Raw genomic sequence first — 22,395 nt, forward strand, 5'->3', positions numbered from 1 at the left:
CTTATCCAGACTTATGACAGGTTATTATTTAGTGGCATTTAAAGCATCACTCAATGGCAGGAGACAAATAACTGTTTTTCGACCAGACACGGTGTGTTTTGTCTTCCTGTACTGTGTGAGGTTAATAGGTCCTTGCTGTACTGTGCGAGGTTAAAAGGTTCCCCCGTCATGTTTAAAGGATTATTCTTTCATCTCTCTACTATAGTTACTGAATTGCAACCCACTGGGGTGGCTGTTAGCCGAGTAGTTAGAGCATTGGGCCAGTAACAGAAAGGTTGCTGGATCAAATCCCTGAGCTGACAAGGTAAAAATGTGTTGTTCTGCCCCTGAACAACGCAGTTGGATGACATTGTCTCCTCAACTCTCTTTTCATTTGTTCTATTTATGTGTGATTAAAGCTGCTCTTTGCAGAAATCGATCTGTCATCTCTAGGTTGCTAAGTCTAATAGTTTGCCTAATTGAATAAGCTAGTGTACAAAACTGAAAGTAAAAGATGCAAAAATGAAACTTAAGAACGTGAAGCACAGAGAAAGCACACATAGAACATATCTACCGCTTCTTAGACTTACTTTCAATGAGAATGACAGATCTATAACAAATATTTCTATGTGAATGTGGTCAGGTTGCCCAAAAAGTGACATATTTGAGCTTTAAATCTGGTCAGAATTCCCACCTATATGCACTACTTTTGACCTTGGCTCATAGGACTCATAGGACTGGTTAAAAGTATTGCACTATGTAGGGAATAGCAGGGTGCCCTTTCAGATGCCGCCTCACTGTAGCCTACTGTTCCCTAGATAAAGGTGAATGGCCAGTCCAGTTTCCCTCATTAGAATGCTCTACAAAATACCCTTTTACCCATATGATTTGAATCAGGTCTCAGACGATTACAACAAATGTGAAATATGAAATCTAGGTGAAATGCTGACAGTTCACACCTCTAGTAGTAAACTAGGGCTGACAGTGACAATGAGCAGCTAAGAAGTGTGACTGTTGTAGTGAAGTCATAGGGTGACCTCATGTTGGTTGTTGTCTCTTGGCAGATTCTATAAGTAGAGGAAAGTCTGAGGTTCTCCTGCTCTGGCCTGGAAGGAGATGAGTCAGAAATAAGGATGCACATGGATGATGCTTGATTGCTGGCTCTGCCACAATGGTGACGTCATCGTTTAGAATGTTTGCTCTGATAAAATCATCTTGTAAGACAAAGGATTCTCCCTCCGTAGCAAGAACACTAATACTGTGAATTTCACCGGTCGACAGTATAACCTGTAATCCACAGTACATCTTGTACAGTCTAGATTCTAGAGCTGGAGTCCAATTAGAAACCATGCTGTTCTGAGCTAGTGAAAAGACAGAAGTGCAAGTTTTGGTCAAGGTTCATTGAAATACATCCACTGAGTGTACAAAACATTAAGAACAACTGCTCTTTCCGTGATATCCACTGACCAGGTGAATCCAGGTGAAAGCTATGATCCTTTAATGATGTCACTTTTTTTTAAATACTTAAAAAATATATTTGATTTATTTATTGAACATTCGAAACATACAATATACTTGCAGTGAAGCCGCTGAGCAACTACATCATACCAGTCATCCAACAGATTCCTGTTCAGAGCGACACACAGAAGCATCCAGGATCAATGCCCTGCTCAAGGGCATGTTGACCAATCTACCACCAGGCCAAAAAACATCAACACGAACCCTCCAAGATCCCCCCCACCGTTCCCCAATAGCAGACCCTCAACCATTCAAGACCCCACCCACAGTCCCCCCCCCCCAGGAAGAAAACATTTAAATAAAAATACAATGAATTCCATTCTCCACCCCCAAGAACCACCCCCTCATGCACCAACAACCAAGAGAATGAACTAAAGAGAAAAAAGATAAAGACAGAAGAAAACAGCAAACAACAATGCAAAAAAACCACAAAAAAACGATCAATTTAAAACAAAGGACATCAAGGAAAACTAAAATCATAAAAGCAATGCCAACTGTATATGTTTGTGTGCATGTCTGGCACTATTACATATGTGTGTGTTCTTGTATGTGTTTATTTGAATGATAGTGTGTGTATATGTATGTGTACAAACACCTGCACAGCATAAGCCTCAGGCAAACCGGCATTAGTTGTAAAAACACTGCTACTTAGTGTCATTCAAATGTACTTTTTATTATGTTTTATTTAGCCTTTAAAAAAAACTTTTATCTTTGACCATTGACCCATTTATCTCCCACGCAGCAACTCCACTCCCACTTATCTCCAATTCCACATCCCAACCCTCAGCTTCCCTCAGCCCATCCCTCTATCTCTGCTGGCCACCCACTCCGGGTTTCTACGCAACACATATCTTTCAACTATGCTGTGCTGTTTAACGTACAATTTCATTGTAGTTGATTGCGAGTTGAAGAGTTGAATATAAATACTTTTACTAAGAGTATCAGTAATTTACTGACTCTCCAGAACTCCTAACAGTTCTATTTCTAGGGTCAATTTTAGATCAATGCTATGTATTTTCAGCCATTCCTGAAGCTGAGACCAGAAACAGGCTATCTGAGGGCAATACCAAAATAAAAGGTCTATTCTTTCTGTATCCTCACAACAACATCTGCAGAGCTTCGATGATTTTATGCCCCAAACATTCAACATTTTGTTGGTAGCAAGAAGTCTATATAATAATTTTAGCTGAAAAGCACAAAGTTTTGAATCTTGTGTCGTTTTATATATCAACTTATACACCCTGCACATCAAAAATCTCTTCAACTATTTTGCCATCTGTATGGCACAGTTGTAAACATCCTGGTCCTCAAATGAAACTGGTATACTTTCCTATTTATGCTATTTTTATTCTTCCGCCAGTTTTGATCCTTTATATTGGGCAGACAGACCAGTTCCCTACCTCCTCCTGCTGCCACCCGCCTCCTCCATTTTTGGGGCAATGATGTAATCAATTGGTTGAACTCTTGGATTGAGCAGACCTTCCCGTACAATTATGATAACTCCATGAAGGACATAACTCTACCATTCCAATTTACAATATCATTTTAAAACATCTTTCCCATAAATACAGGTATTTTATCAACCAGCACATTTGAGTTCAGCCGTTCTATCTTTTCAGGTGAATGAAATTGATGGTTGATAAAATGTCACTTGATAAATTCACATCAATCAGTGTTGTTGAAGGGGAGGAGACAGGTTAAAGAAGGATTTTTAAGCTTTGAGACAGTTGTGTATGTTGGCCATTCAGAGAGTGAATGGACATGAAAAAAGTTTCAAGCGTATGGTAATAGGTGCCAGTCGCACTGGTTTGTGTCAAGAACTGCAACGCTGCTGGGGATTTCATGTTGAACAGTTTCCTGTGTGTATCAAGAATAGGCCAGCATCCCTGTGGAACACATGACACCTTGTGGTGTCCATGCCGCGCCTAATTGAGGCTGTTCTAATGGCATGGAAGGGAAAGGTAATGTCAGATATTTTGTTTTTATACAACAACAATGTATTTTACTGTTGTTCTTCTATTAGCACACTTAAATGACCTGGATTGCAGTTGTGATATAATTTATTAACATGTCGTCTAGTTAATAGGCTATTTACTGTATCGCAAAAGTGATGTTGAATTGTGTTTGGTTGTCAACGCAGCCAAATATCAACAACTGAAGGAGATGGTTTTTTTGTGCCACTGATATGTCTGGATTTAATTCAAACTTGTCTACAATTTAAAAAAAATACATTTTGGATTCACGTCTCCATCTCAACCAAGAATAAAAGTTAAAGAATAAATCAAATCAAACGTTATTTAAAGTGAACTTAAAGTTTGATTTGATTTAGTCCAATTGTTTAAGTCAGTGGCACAGATGGAACTATCCAAGCAGAAGATCCATCTCCTTACAATGTTGATATTTGGTTGTGTTGACAAACACAATTCAATATCCAGTTTGGCTACCAATTCATATTTTATATATTGGATTCACATCTGCATCGCAACCAAAAATCTAAAAGAATAGAGAATAGGACTACATCTAAAAGAATATGACTAAGAATAGGACTACATCTAATCTAATCCAATTTTAATGCATTTAAATAAAGTTAGAATTGATTTAGACCTATTCTTTAACTTACATTTCTGGTTGAGATGGAGACGTGAATCCAACATATTAATGATTAACTTACATTTGAAATCAACCAAAGCTTGAAACCCCTAGGCCTTGAAACCCCTAGGCCTTGAAACCCCTAGGCCTTGAAACCCCTAGGCCTTGAAACCCCTAGGCCTTGAAACCCCTAGGCCTTGAAACTTTTGGCCTATTTTTAAATTAGCCTAGTTTTAGTTGGACCATTGGTTGAATTGAAACGAAAGCTGTTGATGACTTTGCAAAGTATCGTTGATCACATTTCATTTGCTCTGTAAAACTTACCCTTTGGAATGACTTCGATAGCAACAGCGAACATATTTAGTCAAGATCTATCTGTTAGCATTCTCTCTATCGCACATAGGTAGTATTCATTGACAATTTCAAAGCTAAGCAAAAGCTTGGTTTGGTTGAAATCCTGGATGGGCGAGAGCTGTACGTGTTTTCAAATAACATCTGCTTGTTTTTTATCACTATCCTTCCTAACCTTGGTGTGGAGTTGAGTCAGACGTGGGCATACTGCATCATTAATGCAGTGGTGGAAAAAGTAGTCAATTGTTATAGTTGAGTAAAAGTAAAGATACCTTAATAGAAAATGACTTAAGAAAAAGTTAATGTCACCCAGTAAAATCCTACTTGAGTAAAAGTTTTAAAGTATTTGCTTTTAAATATGCTTAAGTATCAAAAGTAAATGTAATTGCTAAAATGTACTTAAGTATCAAAAGTAAAAGTATAAGTCATTTAAAAAAAATCCTTATATTAAGCAAACCAGATGCACCATTTTATTTGTTTTTATTTATTTATGGATAGCCAGGGGCACGCTCCAACCCTCAGACATCATTTAAAAAACAAAGTATGTGTTTATTGAGTCTGCTTTAGGGATGACCAGGGATGTTCTCCTGATTAGTGTGAGCATGACAATTTTTCTGTGTTGCTAAGCATTCGAAATGTACGTAGTACTTTTGGGTGTCAAGGAAAATGTATGGAGTAAAAGGTACATTATAAAAAGTACACTATAGGAATGTTGCAAAGTTAAAGTTGTCAAAAATATTAATTGTAAAGTAAACAAAAACATTTGTTTTACTTACAGTTCCTTGCAAAAGTATTCATCCTCTTGGCGTTTTTCCTATTTTGTTGCACTGCAACATGTAATTTAAATTGATTGTAGAATGTTACAATGTAGAATGTTTAAACCTTGTAGTAGGAGTATTTTAATGATGTCACAATGTAGAACCCTAAACGTTTGTCCCCTGTTCTAATGGACATACACAAAATAGTCCAAATTGGTGAAGTGAAATGAGAAAAATAACTTGTTTAAAAAATAATTTAAAAAATAAACAAACAGAAAAGTGGTGCGTGCATATATATTCACCCCCTTTGCTATGAAGGCCCTAAATAAGATCTGGTGCAACCATTTACCCTCAGAAGTCACATAATTAGTTAAATAAAGTCCACCTGTGTGCAATCTGTGTCACATGATCTCAGTATATATACACCTGTTCTGAAAGGCCCCAGAGTCTGCAACACCAGTATGCAAGGAGCACCATCCAAGCAAGCGGCACCATGAAGACCAAGGAGCTCTCCAAACAGGTCAGGGACAAAGTTGTGGAGAAGTACAGATCAGGGTTGGGTTATAAAAAAATATCCAAAACTTTGAACATCCCACAGAGCACCATTAAATCCATTTTTAAAACAATGGAAAGAATATGGCACCACAACAAACCTGCCAAGAGAGGGCCGCCCACCAAAACTCACGGACGAGGCAAGGAGGGCATTAATCAGAGAGGCAACAAAGAGACCAAAGATAACCCTGAAGGAGCTGCAAAGCTCTACAGCAGAGGTTGGATTATCTGTCCATAGGACCACTTTAAGCCATATACTCCACGGAGCTGGGCTTTACGGAAAGGTGGCCAGAAAAATGCCATTGCTTACAGAAAAAAAAATCATGCTGTGGAGATATTTTTCATCGGCAGTGACTGGGAAACTGGTCAGAATTGAAGCAATGATGGATGGCGCTAAATACAGGGAAATTCTTGAGGGAAACCGGTTTCAGTCTTCCAAAGATTTGAGACTGGGACTGAGGTACACTTTCCAGCAGCACAGTGACCCTAAGCATACTGCTAATAGTTATGCACGTTCAAGTTTTCTGTTTTTTTTGTCTTATTTCTTGTTTGTTTCACAATAAAATATATTTTGCATCTTCAAAGTGGTAGGCATGTTGTGTAAATCAAATGATACAAACCCACAGAAAATATATATTTTAATTCCAGGTTGTAAGGCAACAAAATAGGAAAAATGACAAGGGGGTGAATACTTTTGCAAGCAACTGTAAGTACTTTACATCACTGAATTAATGGCAAATGAGAAGGTTTCTTGCATTCAGCCTAGTAGACCTGGGAAGCTCCCTTGTCTGTCTGCTACTGCGGCTCAAAGAGAAAACCCACTTTCCCCATCTGTGGAATGATTTGATTTCTCCTTTCTGTGAATCTCCTGAACATCTTGCTTTTCAAAAGGAGCTCCTTTCTTCACCAGAATTGTCTGTGTTTGATTACAGTATGCATGGAATGTCGTGTTTTAGCATAAAAGAGAGAACTTTAATGGGCATTTTTTAAGGCCACCGTGTAATGTACTGGCGCACATGAGCCACTTCCACTGCACGGAACAGTTCCACTGCACTGCACTATATTATTATATTAGCCCATAATGCCACTCAGGGAACTGTTAACGTTTTGCTCCCCTCATTCTAGCTGCTGTACAGTTCATCATGAATGTAGCACTGCATTTATTTATTATGTAGATGTGAATGAATCTTAAATCCTGCATATAAGAGCATGTTGATCCACCAGAGCTCTAGCATCCTGTTGTGCCTGCCTGGTCTCTTTTTGTGTCTCTACTCCCATTTGGAAAGATAAACAGGGATTTTATAACGGAATAAAACACACACACACACACACACACACACACACACCCACACCTCTGTGCATGAACCACCATGTTACTAAAGGAAAGGCTGAGCATGCCCCCATTCAAATCGACAGGGCTGTAGTGGAGCTCCCATATGAGAAGATAAACAAGGACTATTTGCATTAAACCCCCCCCCCCCCTTTTTTTTATATACTGTACTACTACCCTGTGCTTCAAGTCTGTCGGCTTTGATGTACAGCATATTTGATCACGCAAACAGATAATTTCTAACATTTGTTCCCATTTAATAAATAAAGGTGCAGTACATATTTACAGAACATTAACAAGACATGTTGTTTCTTTGCTATATAGCCTAATGCTACTGTGTAGGCTGAGTTTTATTACCTTCGTTGCCATAATTATTATTTTCCAAAACACAGGAAATAGTCATATAACACCTCATCTCCCTGATATTTGAGTCCACAAACAGCATTGCCAATGTTGTTTACTGTTGGCATATAGAATGTTAAAGGGTTCTACCTGGAAACAAAAAGGTTTCTTCTATATGGGGACACAAAAACAGTGCACTGGGCCTTTATTAGCAGACCGATATAGACCTCTGTACTGCAGGCAACAAAAAAAAATTCAGGGCTGAACCTGTTTTTAATTCTCATTTTCTGTATGGGGTGTGGTTGTTACAATACCACTGAAAATATTAAAAAAGAAGGTCCAAGCATTTTCGAAAGAGTGGATCAAGCTGATTCTATACAAATTTACAGAGGCAAAGTTATGAAGGAATGCTTGCTCACTAAGGTCATTACAGAGAACACCAGACTGATACCTATCAGGATCATTTGTGAGGAAAATATCAAGGAGAGTAGCCTTTTCTGGGTGTCTGGAGTCATACCTTGTAGGATTGGTAATAATCTGAGAAAGATTTAGGGAGTCCCATTGCTTTAGAACTTGGTCAAGTGATTTAGGCATGTCCAAGTTTCAGTCACCTAGCAGGACAAATTCAGGCTTAGTGTAAGGGGCCGGGACAGTGTTTAGAGCAGGTAGGGTACAGGCCGATGCTGATGGTGGACACCCAACCACAGTCAACAAAGAGCTATTCGAGTGTGTGTTTTTGTGTGTAGACAGAAGAGGAGAAGAACTGTGATTTATACACAACCTGTTTTATTAAATAAAATGGAGGTGATTTATCTGGGGCCATTTACTATGCTTTCGGGAGGGCTAGATGGCATTTTATCCCTGTTAGAACTACAGTAGGCTAGAGCCAGGGGGTGAGGGGAGACGTTTTACTGCATGTCTGTAGAGACGATGGCAGTGTGGCACTTTGGATTTCAAGTTACAAACAAAAGGATGCTTCTTCGTTCAAGCGTATAAAACTTAGACTTTCTAATATAGAAGATGGAAAATGTTTCTTATAATTCCTCTAATTCTAATAACTTACAAGTGCAATAAATGAAGGCTATTGTGTGCCATAAATTCAAGATATCATGTGAGTAAGTGCGAGCAAGTGTGGTCAAACCAAGACTCTTCCAATAATGGCTTCACACTAATAATTAAACTAATAATGCTCTGGTTATTGTACACAAATGGGTCTTTTGGCTCTAACATTCCGGCCCCTAATTGTAAAATGCACAAAATGCATAATCAATTACCTAAAATATTTAAAGTAGAGCCCATAACAACAAAAACCATACTGCATCAGAGCCTAATCGTAATTCATAATTGTCTAAGGTCCTATATCGACCTAGATGTATGGTTGTATGTGGGTGCGTGTCGGTGAAAAATCCATAGTTCATGAGCTCGACATCTTGGGTTGCATGTCACTTAAAGATGGGGGTTGGAGCTCAACATCAGACTTATTTCATAGGCTTAGTCTGCCTCAATGAGCAGACAGAGCTTGGTGATGGGCCTGGCTAAAATGCTAGTCTTTGTCTTAACTAAGACGCTCCGGACGAGGACTTTAGTTCTTGGTAGGGCCTTCAGAATAAATGTCAGTTGGCCGGAGCGATGTGGATGGGTAGCCAAGGTTAGCTCAGGCTGCTAGCAGCCCCAAACCATCCCCGCCATCATCACCAAATAGCCATCTGTTGCCCCATAACCCATGATATGCAGGAGTCATAAAAGGGGTTGTATTGTACAAAAAGTATGTCTATTTCCTCTCTCTGGCTGAGCAGCATATAGTGTCTAATTAGCATGTCTGGGCTGAAAATTGCTCTGGTCTCCCGCAACACCAATTTGGTCTGATAATAAAATGACAGAATAAACAATCTCAGCCACTTGCCAAGTCCTTGTAGAGACAGGAGAACAAACATCAGAGATGATGAACAAGACCAGAAGACTGCTATATAAAAACATAAACCACTAAGTGTTAAGGCTTAGTTCTGCTTCCTCATTTCATTTTCCTCTCCTCACAAAATGCATGTCATGTCAGGTTGCCTGGCTGTATGATAATTGGTTAATGGCAGGTTTTGGGAATTGAGGTGTTATGGAAAATAAATAGGCTAACTGTGCGTTAACTGTTTTGTGTTTCTGGAGAATGGCACTTTGTTGAAAAATATTCCACCTCTGGAATTTCCAAAGAGATTCAACTGTCTCATTTTGGAATTTTAAACGACTGTTGGCAACTGCTGGCGTTTCCTTGGCAACTGTGTGGAAGATACAGTAGATATCTATGGAGAATACTGTTGGTTAATAAATATTATAATACAGTATATAATAATATAATAAAAAATATATGCCATTTAGCAGACGCTTTTATCCCAAACTACATGCATACACATTTTACATAGAGGTGGTCCTGGGAATATTACATACTATCCTGGCATTGTAAGCGCCATGCTCCGATTGAACTACAGAGGACAACCTTTAAAAAGTGCTCAGCCAACGAAATTATCACAACGTGTTACCGGTCCGTGATATTTTATGTGACAAATACAATTTGATTTGATTATACAATTTGGTCAAATTTCCTTATCATTTGTAACTGCCTGAATTATATTAAATCAAATAGCTACCCTGTCCTCCACCATAATACAGTCTCTCTCTCATCTGTAAGCCCCATGTCTGTGTGGTTAGGAAGTGGAAGTTAAACACAGTGAGATGCCCCCATTTTTTGACTGCAGGCTGATGGAGCCACATGTCCTTTCACTAGTGCTGTGTTTTGGTGCTCTCCATTTCCGTCAATTCACAATCACAGCTACGGTGAGAGGAGAGGGACAAACAAAGACCAGGGAGAGGTGTGTCAAGAACAATCAGGTATACACCTGGTAGAAGATCAAGTAGGTTCTGATTTCCAATGTTTAGAAAAATAACTATAATTAGGTGCAGCAGGTTTCAGGTAGGGTAAATGTGTTTTTAATTTAATAGTATGAGGGTGTAACCAGTAACCCAATAAAGGAAATATGGTGGGCAGTCATACACTGTATTTCTCTGAGTCCTATTTGAACATTCACTGCCTGTTCTTGCGTGCTTGCCAAGCAGAACTACTGAGAGTTTTGCTCAAAGTGTTCCTGCTTTGTAGTTGACACGTTGAGTGCAAGGGTCATTTTGGAGCCGGTTTCTGTGAAGTGGAAAATAGATGAGGGCAGTTCATGTTGACTCTTCAGGTAGTGTGGCCACTTGGTCTTCATGGCCACCCTCGACTTGTGAGTCATATCATGCCAAGGCAGATGATGTTGCCACGTAGGCAAACTGCTGTGGTAGTTGACGCCTTTAACATTTTCACGTGTGAGTTCCAAATATCTCTAACGGTCACCCCAGAATAAGTTTTTTTATGGCCGTAATATCAGAATGCACTCACTGTTCCAAAATATGATTATTACGCAACAGGACAGTTAACCTGCGCTGCCTTCAAACCAAGGCACAGTGCCTGCTAATTATCTATCAACTTGTCAATTTCAAATATTTTTGTAACAAGTTTTATTTTCAGTTTAAATTTAGGTGTGTTCCACCTCTGCATTCATTCACATAGAAGTAGCCCATTTCACTGTTGCGGACAATTCATGTTTGAGGCTTCACTGAGCCATACAAACTTCTCTCTTCGACAAGAGCCCAAGCACTTCCCCAGTGTTTCCCCGGATCAAGTATGCAGACATTTGCAAATCTACAGTCAGAACAGAACAAATATTTTCCCCCTGGCACATTTTGCGGCTGGTGCCCCCATTGCCTTCATTGTTGTTTTCCTTGCTAATAATAACTTTGGACATGTGTACATTCCTATCAAAGTATGTGTGGAGCATAATGCATTTACTATTTTATTCACGTTTTTAAGTTCTGGTGACAAATCATGCCTTCCAGTTCTTGTAAAGACTGTAACGGGCAAATATAATGTGTGTAAAATACTTTTTGGAAGGTTGTACTGATTATGATGAAATAATGCTGAGCTAAATACCAGCTATGTCTGGCAACATGTTTGCTGACATCATAGAATGCATTCTGGTTGTCATATAAATGTCTGTCTGACCAAAGATGTTACAACAAAATGAGGTGAAGTGATGGCAACCCTGTTTAGCTTTCACGCTATGGTTAGGCTAGGCAGTAGGCTTCTATTTGGCTGGTGATCTGTGAGGTGACAACATTTAATTTGCTTTGTGATTTGTTAAAAACTGTAAACGACTTGTCAAGTAATTTGCTCCGGTTCTTGAATACACTGTAACAAGTACATCGAAGATTTGCAATATGCTGAAAAGCAGCCAAACTATGTTTATATTTTTCAGGCAATGGGCACAGCCATCTTTGACTTTGACTTTGTTTACATGAGTTTTATAGTGAATGGCAGTCTGGGATTAGGACGTTTTCGCTTGTCAAACATAAACAAACATGGCTGCCATCATAAAGATGTTAGCTACTGTTAGCTTAGCTTTTCTAAACAACATTACAGTGCTTACCAGAGATGTGGTACATTGTAAGTCTCTCTGTTAGGTCGCTAATAGCCGGAGCAGTTTAATTGCAAAACCAACGACATAAAGAAATAACAAACAATGGGTACAAAACCCGACGCACACCAGTAAACATGTGCACAAGCAATTACAACAAACAATTCCACACAAAGACATGGGGGGAACAGAGGGTTAAAAACACAACACTTAATGAGGGAAATGAAAACCAGGTGTGTAGGAAAACAAGACTAAACAAATGGAAAATGAAAAGTGGATCGACGATGGCTAGAAGACTGGTGACGCCAACTGCCGAACACCGCCCGAACAAGGAGAGGAACCGACTTCGGCGGAAGTCGTGACAGTGATGCTTGGATGATGAACTTCGCATTTATCTTTTACAATAAAATATAACATTTTTATTTTATTTCACCTTTATTTAACCAGGTTGGCTAGTTGAGAACAAGTTCTCATTTACAACTGCGACCTGGCCAAATTGAGGAATAAAGTTGTGAACAAAGAAAACTTTGTTTAGGTACTTTTTAGACAAGAATGCTGTTTCGACGTGTTTGTTGCATCATACGTACTGTTGCTACTCTCCAATCACATATTTACGATGGTACGCTGCAGGGACACCCTCAACAATGATCACAAATATGTGATCGCACGCGTCAAAGGGTTAAAGTTGTTCAATAGGCCCAGGGGATATCAGGTCATTCCATCAGTTAATATGTCAAAACAATAATAATAATAATTGGCACAACACCACATGGCTGTTTAATGATGGAATATCTGTCTCTCTATTCCTTTGTCTCTCTCTCTCTTTCTTACGCTCTCTCTTTCTCTCTCTCTTACTCATGCACATACACACGCACACTAAAATCCCAAATGAACCAACACCTATGGTAATGAATAGCTATCTGCGAGGCTAAACTGCACCCCTGGAGAAATTAGTCTGTTATGAAGGACTGTGTGTGAGTCCCAGTGTGAAATCTTTCTTCCCACATGGGCTAATGCGTTCCTCCCAGTGGGATGGACTGTAAAGAGCCATTATGCTCACCTCAGCACTAAAACACACAGACAGAGAGAGGATGGACACACTGGGCTTTAGATTCAACGTGCTGCTATTCAAGGAGTGGGGCATTACATTTCAAACAGCACCATATATTCTCTCTCTCCATTCTCGTTATATATAAAGACACTTAGCTCCCATTCACTCTCAGTACTTAAAGTCCTGACCCAATGAACAAGCTACTGTATGCCGTAAGTGCCTAAACCGGTGCTTGGTTTCGAACATATGGGTTTTGTACTGTAGATTTTTCCTAGGTTTTAAGTACAGTATCATGGTAGATACTCATTGCTGCATGGCATCATCTTCTGTAATCGTAAACCTTTGTGGATTAGCCCTGATGCTTAGAGTGGTTGGTTTCTCATGTCACATGTCCATAGCCTGTGGTCTGAGTGATAATTTGGGAGGGAATTGTAATAATTTTCTGAGGGAGAGATAGAGAGAGATTGAAAGACACACATACAGCCAGAGAAATAATTCATAGTTCTCCAGACGGGAATGCTTGTTACAGGCAAGTCACAGATTTAAAATTAAAACGATTAAACTGTCTCCTTCTCTGTATTCAACACTTGTATACTACCACTTATACCCCTCATATCCCCCCTCTGTGCAAGACAGCTGTATCCATGACAACAAACAAACAGACACATGCAAACACACACATACGCACACACACACAAACTCAGTGACACCCTCATACATAGATGAATTGATCTTGGGCAAATAAACCAATCAAAGTAAATGAGATTGGCACAAACACACACACACACAGCTCTTCTCCAGCCTGCCTCTTAAGGGGGTACATGTGCGTATGAAGAACTTCAGTCGTCTTTCTCCCACTCCTCCTGCTGCTAGGCCGCTTCCCACACGAAGCCCAGCCTCCTGTCACTCAAGGAAACAGCAGTGTTGTTCGACCACGCAGTTTCTTCTTCTGCAGTCTGCATGGTCAGATACACTACCGTTGAAAAGTTTGGGGTCACTCAGAAATGTCCTTGTTTTTGAAAGAAAATCAAATGTTAAGTCCATTAAAATAACATCAGAACTATAGTGTAGCGTTTTTCTTATTACAACATGTAATTTAAATGGATTTTTATTTGGATTTCATGTGACACACATGCACAAATTTGTCTAAATTTGTCAAGTGAAATGAAAAAAATCACTTGTTTCAAATCATTTGAATAAATAAAAATCGGAAAAGTGGTTGAAGCCCCTAAATAAGATCTGGTGCAACCAAATACCTTCAAAAGTCATAATTATTAGCTAAATAAAATCCACCTGTGTGCAATCTAAGTGTCACATGATCTGTCAAATGATCTTAGTATATGATGATTTTACCTCTATTCATAATCTCAGTATACCTGTTCTAAAAGGCCCCAGAGTCTGCAACACCACTAAACAAGGGGCACCACCAAGCAAGCGGGACCATGAAGACCGAGGAGCTCTCCAAACACATCAGGGACAAAGTTGTGGAGAAGTACATATCAGTGTTGGGTTATAAAAAAATATCCAAAACTTTGAACATCCCACTTATAAAAGTCCCCAGTTATGCACCGGGGCCTCCCACTCCTCTTTCTATTCTGGTTTGAGCCAGTTTGCGCTGTTCTGTGAAGGGAGTAGTACACAGCGTTGTACGAGATCATCAGTTTCTTGGCAATGTCTTGCATGGAATAGCCTTAATTTCTCAAAATAAGCGAATAGACTGACGAGTTTCAGAAGAAAGTTATTTGTTTCTGACCATTTTGAGCCTGTAATCGAACCCACAAATGCTGATGCTCCAGATACTCAACTAGTCTAAAGAAGGCCAGTTGTATTGCTTCTTTAATCAGCACAACTGTTTTCAGCTTTGCTAACATAATTGCAAAAGGGTTTTCTAATGATCAATTAGTCTTTTAAAATTGTAAACTTGGATTAGCTAACACGACGTGGCATTGGAACACAGGAGTGATGGTTGCTGATAATGTGCATCTGTGTGCCTACAGTATGTAGATATTCCATTAAAAATCAGCCATTTCCAGCTACAATAGTCATTTACAACATTAATAATGTCTACCCTACATTTATGATCAATTTGATGTTATTTTAATGGACAAAGAATGTGCTTTTCTTTCAAAAAAGAGGACATTTCTAAATGACCCCAAACTTTTGAACGGTAGTGTATGTGGGAACTCCTTCAAGACTGTTGGAAAAGCATTCAAGGTTGAGAGATTGCCAACAGTGTGCAATGATGTCATCAAGGCAAAGGGTGGATATTTGAAGAATCTCAAAATCTTAACACTTTTTTGGATACGACATGATTCCATGTGTTATTTCATAGTGTTGATGTCTGCACTATTATTCAACAATTTAGAAAATAGTACAAATTAAGAAAAACCCTGGAATGACTAGGTGTTCTAAAACTTTTGACCGGTAGTGTATGTGGATGACTCAACATTATACACGTCAGCAACTGAAATGACTGCAACTCTTAACAAAGAACTGCAGTTAGTTTCGGAATGGGTAGCAAGGAATGTTAGTCCTAAATATTTCCAAAACTAAAAGCATTGTTTTTGTGACAAATTATTCACTAAACCCTAAACCTCATCTACATCTCGTAATGAATAATGTGGAAATTGAGCAAGTTGAGGTGACTAAACTGCTTGGACTAACCCTGGATTGTATACACTGTCATGATCAAAACATATTGATACAACAGTAGCTAAAATGGGGAGAAGTCTGTCCATGATAAAGCACTGCTCTGCCTTCTTAACAACACTATCAACGAGGCAAGTCCTACAGGCCCTAGTTATGTCACAACTATACTATTGTTCAGTAGGGACTTGGGAAAATTGCAGTTGGCACAAAACCGGGCCGCACGGCTGGCCCTTAAAAGTACACGGAGAGCTAACATTAATGACATGCATGTCAATCTCTCATGGCTCAAAGTGGAAGAGAGATTGACTTCAATCACTACTTATTTTTGTATGAGGTGTTGGCAAGCTGAATGTCTGTTTAAAATACTTGCACACACCTCGTACACCCATGCATACCCCACAAGACATGCCAACAGAGGTCTTTGCAATGTCCAGAACGGACTCTGGGAGGCACACAGTACTACATAGAGCCATGACTACATGGATCTCTATTCCACATCAGGTAACTGATATAGACAGGTATAGACACATGCATACGCATGCATTGTGTTATTGTTGTATGGTGGTATCAAGCGTTTTGTATTGTAGATATGTAGTAGTGTACTAATGTTATATGTTGTACTGTTATATAGGTAATGTAAGTGCTTTAATATGTTTGGACCCCAGGAAGAGTGACTGCTGCCGTGGCTACTTTTAAGAATCTCAAATATAAATATATTTTGATTTGTTTAACACATTTTTGGTTACTACATGATTCAATATGTGTTATCTCATAGTTTTGATGTCTTCACTATTATTTTACAATTTAGAAAATAGTAAAAATAAAGAAAAGCCCTGGAATGAGTTGGTGTTTCCAAACTTTGACTGGTACTGCATGAGGAAAACACAGTGCCCGCCGTTGCTTCCAGAGGCAGACGATTTTGAAGTGCTACTCGCGTCAGCACTCAGTGGTCCCGTTCTCTGAGCTTGTGTGGCCTACCACTTTGCGGCTGCGCCATTGTTGCTCCAAGACGTTTCCACTTTACAATAAAAGCATTTACAGTGCCTTGCAAAAGTATAAAACCCTCTTGGCGTTTTCCTGTTTTATTGCATTACAACATGTAATTGAAACATAATTTTATTGGGATTTCATGTAATGGACTTACAAAAAAGTGGTGTGTGCATATGTATTCACCCCCTTTGATATGAAGCCCCTAAATAAGATCTGGTGCAACCAATTACCTTCAGAATTCACATAATTAGTTAAATAAAGTCCACCTGTGTGCAATCTAAGTGTCACATGATCTGTCACATGATCTCAATATATATACACCTGTTCTGGAAGGCCTCAGAGTCTGTAACACCACTAAGCAAGGGGCACCACAAACCGAGTTCCCCAAACAGGTCAGGGACAAAGTTGTGGAGAAGTACAGATCAGTGTTGGGTGATAAAACAATTATCAGAAACTTTGAACATCCCAAAGAGCACCATTAAATCCATTATTAAAAAATGGAAAGAATATGGCTCCACAACAAACCTGCCAAGAGAGGGGCGCCCACCAAAACTCATGGACCAGGCAAGGAGGGCATTAATCAGAGAAGCAACAAAGAGACCAAAGATAACCCAGAAGGAGCTGCAAAGCTCCACAGCGGAGATTGGAGTATTTGTCCATAGGACCACTTTAAGCCGTACACTCCACAGAGCTGGGCTTTACGGAAGAGCGGCCAGAAAAAAGGCATTGCTTGAAGAAAAGAATACGCTAACACATTTGGTGTTCGCCCAGAGGCATGTGGGCGACTCCCCAAACATATGGAAGAAGGTACTCTGGTCAGATGAGACTAAAATTGAGCTTTTTGACCATCAAGGAAAATGCTATGTCTGGAGCAAACCCAACACCTCACATCACCCCGAGAACTCCATCCTCACAGTGAAGCATGGTGGTGGCAGCATCATGCTGTGGGGATGTTTTTCATAGGCAGGGACTGGGAAACTGGTCAGAATTTAAGGAAAGATAGATGGCGCTAAATACAGGGAAATTCTTGAGGGAAACCTGTTTCAGTCTTCCAGAGATTTGAGACTGGGACGGAGGTTCACCTTCTAACAGGACAATGACCCTAAGCATACTGCTAAAGCAACACTCGACTGGTTTAAGAGGAAACATTTAAATGTCTTGGAATGGCCTAGTCAAAGCCCAGACCTCAATCCAATTGAGAATCTGTGGTATGACTTAAAGATTGCTGTACAGCAGTGGAATCCATCCAACTTGAAGGAGCTGGAGCAGTTTTTCCTTGAAGAATGGGCAAAAATCCCAGTGGCTAGATGTGCCAAGCTTATAGAGACATACCCCAAGAGACTTGCAGCTGTAATTGCTGCAAAAGGTGGCTCTACAAAGTATTGCCTTTGGCGGGGGGGGGGGCGAATAGTTATGCACGCTCAAGTTCAGTTAATATAGGCTTATTTCTTGTTTGTTTCACAATAAAAAATATTTTGCATCTTCAAAGTCGTAGGCATGTTGTGTACAAATCCCCCCAAAATCTATTTTAATACCAGGTTGTAAGGCAACAAAATAGGAAAAATGCCAAGGGGGATGAATACTTACGCAATCCACTGTACAGTTGACCAGGGCAGCTCTAGCAGGGCAGATGTTTGATGAACTGATTTGTTGGAAAGGTGGCATCCTATGATGGTGCCACGTTGAAAGTAACTGAGTTCTTCAGTAAGGTCATTCTACTGCAAGTGTTTGTCTATGGAGATTGCATTGCTGTGTGCTCGATTTTATACATCTGTCAACAACGGGTGTGGCTGAAATACTTTTGTATAGATCACTAATACAGTCTTAATAATTTATCCGTGTTGACACAGAAATGTAAAGTTGTGTATAGTCTACATAGCAGTGAAAAATCTATGATAACGCTGCCAAGGGGTAACATACAGTATTTTCCTTGGTTAACACAGACATGCTCAGGAAAGTGATATCACAACTTAAGCCTTCTACCGGTCTTCTTGATCCTACTCCCACTACCTTTTTCAAAACAGTTTTTAATTACATTTCTGAAGTGCAAGCTATTGTTAATCACAGGCACTTCCCCACAGAACTACTATACTGAAGAAAAGTCATCTAGATTCTTACGCTCTTAGCCATTTTCGGCCCATTCTCCAACCTTCCATTCTTAAACAAAATTCTAAAATATTGTTTAAGTGCCAAACAATGTTCCCTCTAAACTGCGCACGTGCACGACCGCGCACCTCCTCCAGGATTGCTGCGCAGATGAAATGCCAGGCTGTGCAAAGACACAAGATTTTGAACATCGCCCCTTTAGTTTGCACTACTACAGTGGCTCTCAAACTTTTTATAGTCTCGTACCCCTTCAGACATTCAACCTCCAGCTTTGTACCCCCTCTAGCACCAGGGTCAGCGTACTCTCAAATGTTGTTTTTTGCCATCATTGTAAGCCGGCCACACACACCTCACATACATTTGTTAAACATAAGAATGAGTGTGAGTTTATGTCACAACCTGGCTTATAGGACCAGGGCACAAATAAAAAATATAATAATAATCAAGAATTTTGCTCTTTATTTAACCCTCTTACATGTAAAAACGTATTTGTTCATCAAATTGTAAATAACTCCCCACAGGTTAATGAGAAGAGTGTGCTTGAAAGGATGCACATAACTCTGCAATGTTGGGTTGTATTGGATACTCTGCAATGTTGGGTTGTACTGAATCATTTCCCACACAGTCTGTGTCACATTCTGACCTTAGTTCCTTTGTTTTGTCTTTGTTTTAGTATGGTCAGGGCGTGAGTTGGGGTGGGCAGTCTGTTTGTTTTTATGTTGTATTTTACGTTTGGCCTGGTATGGTTCTCAATCAGAGGCAGGTGTAGTTGTCTCTGATTGAGAATCATACTTAGGTAGCCTTTTCCCACCAGTGTTTTGCGGGTGATTGTTTTCTGTGTCTGTGTGTTCCACATGGAACTGTTTCGGTTTCATTTCTGTCTTTCAATTTGTTATTTTGTATTTTCGTGTTCAGTGATTTTGTTCATTAAAACATGACGAACGCGTACCACGCTGCATATTGGTCCGATCTCTCATACTCCTCGTCAGAGGAGGACGAATCCCGTCACAGTCTGCGCCTGTATTTAGCCTTCATGCTAGTGAGGGCTGAGAATCCACTCTCATATTGGTACGTGGTTGCAAAGGGCATCAGTGTCTTAACAGCGTGATTTGCCAAGGCAGAATACGCCGAGTGCAGCCCAATCCAGAAATCTGGCAGTGTCTTCTGATTAAATTCAATTTTCACAGAACCGCTTGTTGCAATTTCGATGAGGCTCTCTTCTTCAGATATTGGTAAGTGGACTGGAGGCAAGGCATGAAAGGGATAACTAATCCAGTTGTTTGTGTCATCCATTTCACGAAAGTACCTGTGTAATTGCACACCCAACTCACTCAGGGGCTTCGCTATATCACATTTGACATTGTCCGTAAGCTTGAGTTCATTGGCACACAAAAAAATCATACAATGATGGAAAGACCTGTGTGTTGTCCTTGTTAATGCAGAGAGAGAAGAGCTCCAACTTCTTAACCTCTTACCTCTACCTGGGACGCTTGCGTCCCAACTAGAGCTCTGGAAATGCAAATGCGCTACGCTAAATGCTAATAGTATTAGTTAAAACTCAAAAGTTCATTAAAATACACATGCAGGGTATCAAATTAAAGCTACACTCGTTGTGAATCCAGGCAACAAGTCAGATTTTTAAAATGCTTTTCGGCGACAGCATGAGAAGCTATTATCTGATAGCATGCACCAATACACTACAACAGAAAAGCACAGCAGGGGACGTAAACAAAATAATTAGCATTTCGGCGTTACACAAACCGCACAATAAAATAGAAAACAGTCGTTACCTTTCACCATCTTCTTTGTTGGCACTCCTAGATGTCCCATAAACACTATTGGGTCTTTATTTCGATTAAATCGGGCCATATAAAGCCAAGATATCGTTATATGTAGACTGTGTGATAAACGAAAAAAACAGCGATTTCACAACGTAACGTCATTTTTTAAAATTCAAAAAGTAGACGATAAACTTTCACAAAACACTTCGAAATACGTTTGTAATGCTACTTTAGGTATTAGTAAACGTTAATAAGCGATAAAAATCATCCGTAGGCGATGTAGATATCATTAGCTGTCGTCTTGGAAAAAATTTCAGGAGAGAGCTCTTCCGGAATGATCTGGGCGGAGACCGGAGGTAAGCGGTGCCCCTCTTTCGGTTCAACCAAGAATCAAAGATGATTAAATTCACAAGATACTCGACAACATGGGGATGCTGTGGGAGTTGAATGCTCGGTCTTATCTAATTCGGCTCACTGTTAACAATTGCGGTAGTGGCGCAAGGATATTTATTTCCATTTTCTGTGATCAGGTTTTCCTGCGCTTTCCGATGTAACGCACGTTATGTAATAGCCACAGTCGTGATTTAACCAGTTTTAAAAACGTCCGAGGGTTTCCTATACACACATTCTAACCATATGAACGTACTATATTCCTGGCATGAGTAGCAGGGCGCTGAAATGTTGCGCGATTTTTAACAAAATGTTCAAAAAAGTAGAGGGTCGACTGAAGAGGTTAATCAAAGCCTACATTTTGTACCGTACATTGAATATAATTGCAGAGAGTCCCTGTAATCCTAGCTTCAGATCAATCAAAAAACATCACCCAGATAGGCCAGTCGTGTTAGGAACTCGTCATCATGCAAGCAGTCAGACAAGTGAAAATTATGGTCAGTAAAGAAACTTTAAGCTTGTCTCTCCATTCAAAAACACATGTCAATGCCCCTTGATAACCATCACACTTGTATGTATGTTGTAAAAGCGTTACATTGTCGCTGCCTGTATCATTGCATAATGCAGAAAATACATGAGAGTTCAGGGGCCTTGATTTAACAAAGTTAACCATTTTCACTGCGGTGCACAAAACGTATTTCAAGCTGTCGGGCATTCCTTTGGCAGCAAGAGCCTCTCGGTAGATGCTGCAGTGTACCCAAGTGGTGTCGGGCGTAACTGATTGCAAGCGCGTTACCACTCCACTTTGTCTCCCTGTCATGGCTTTTGCTCCATCATAACAGATACCAACACCTCTTGACCACCAAAGTCCAATTGATGTTACAAAACTGTCCAGTACTTTAAAAATACCCTCTCCTGTTGTCCTGGTTTCCAGTGGTTTGCAGAAGAGAATGTCTTCCTTAATTGACCCTCATAAACGTAACGGGCATATACCAGGAGCTGTGCCAGGCCTGCCAAGTCTGTTGACTCATTCAGCTGTAACGCATAGAATTCACTGGCTTGAATACTAAGCAGTAATTATTTCAAAACATCTCCTGCCATGTCACTGATGTGTCGTAAAACAGTGTTGTTTGATGAAGATATTGTCCGTATAGTTTTTTGGTCCTTTTCCCCCAGTATTGTCCCAGCCATATCTGCGGTAGCAGGATAGTATGGGGCTTGCATGTCTTAGCCACTCGGTAGCTCACCATACAAGATGCTTCTAGCCCCTTCTTATTAATGGTATCTGTTGCTTTTATACAGGTCTTACTACACAAAAGTCGTCTTAATTCTCGCTCAAAAAAATCATGGCATGTTTTGTTTCTAAATGTCTGCACAAGAGTGAAGGTTTCATCAAGTTGTGAGATAGTACTTTTGCACATATAACACACTGTGGCGGAGGAAAGGCACTACTCCCATTATAAGTGAATCCCAAATCAATGTATTTCTCATCACATTTGCCCCTCTTCGATGG

At 39.9% G+C, this 22,395-nt stretch overlaps 1 protein-coding gene across 1 annotated transcript in view; it reads left to right on the top strand.

Moving 5' to 3' along the window:
* LOC115107508 (sterile alpha motif domain-containing protein 5-like) overlaps positions 1 to 22,395 on the top strand; it is a 38,400-nt gene that overhangs the window by 12,416 nt on the left and 3,589 nt on the right. The window contains exon 2 of the mRNA XM_065008495.1: positions 14,355 to 14,458. Coding sequence (XP_064864567.1) covers positions 14,355 to 14,458 — 104 coding nt within the window. The remainder of the gene's footprint in view (positions 1 to 14,354; positions 14,459 to 22,395) is intronic.

The sequence above is a fragment of the Oncorhynchus nerka genome, linkage group LG24, assembly GCF_034236695.1.
Source record: "Oncorhynchus nerka isolate Pitt River linkage group LG24, Oner_Uvic_2.0, whole genome shotgun sequence".
Taxonomy (NCBI): Eukaryota; Metazoa; Chordata; class Actinopteri; order Salmoniformes; family Salmonidae; genus Oncorhynchus; species Oncorhynchus nerka.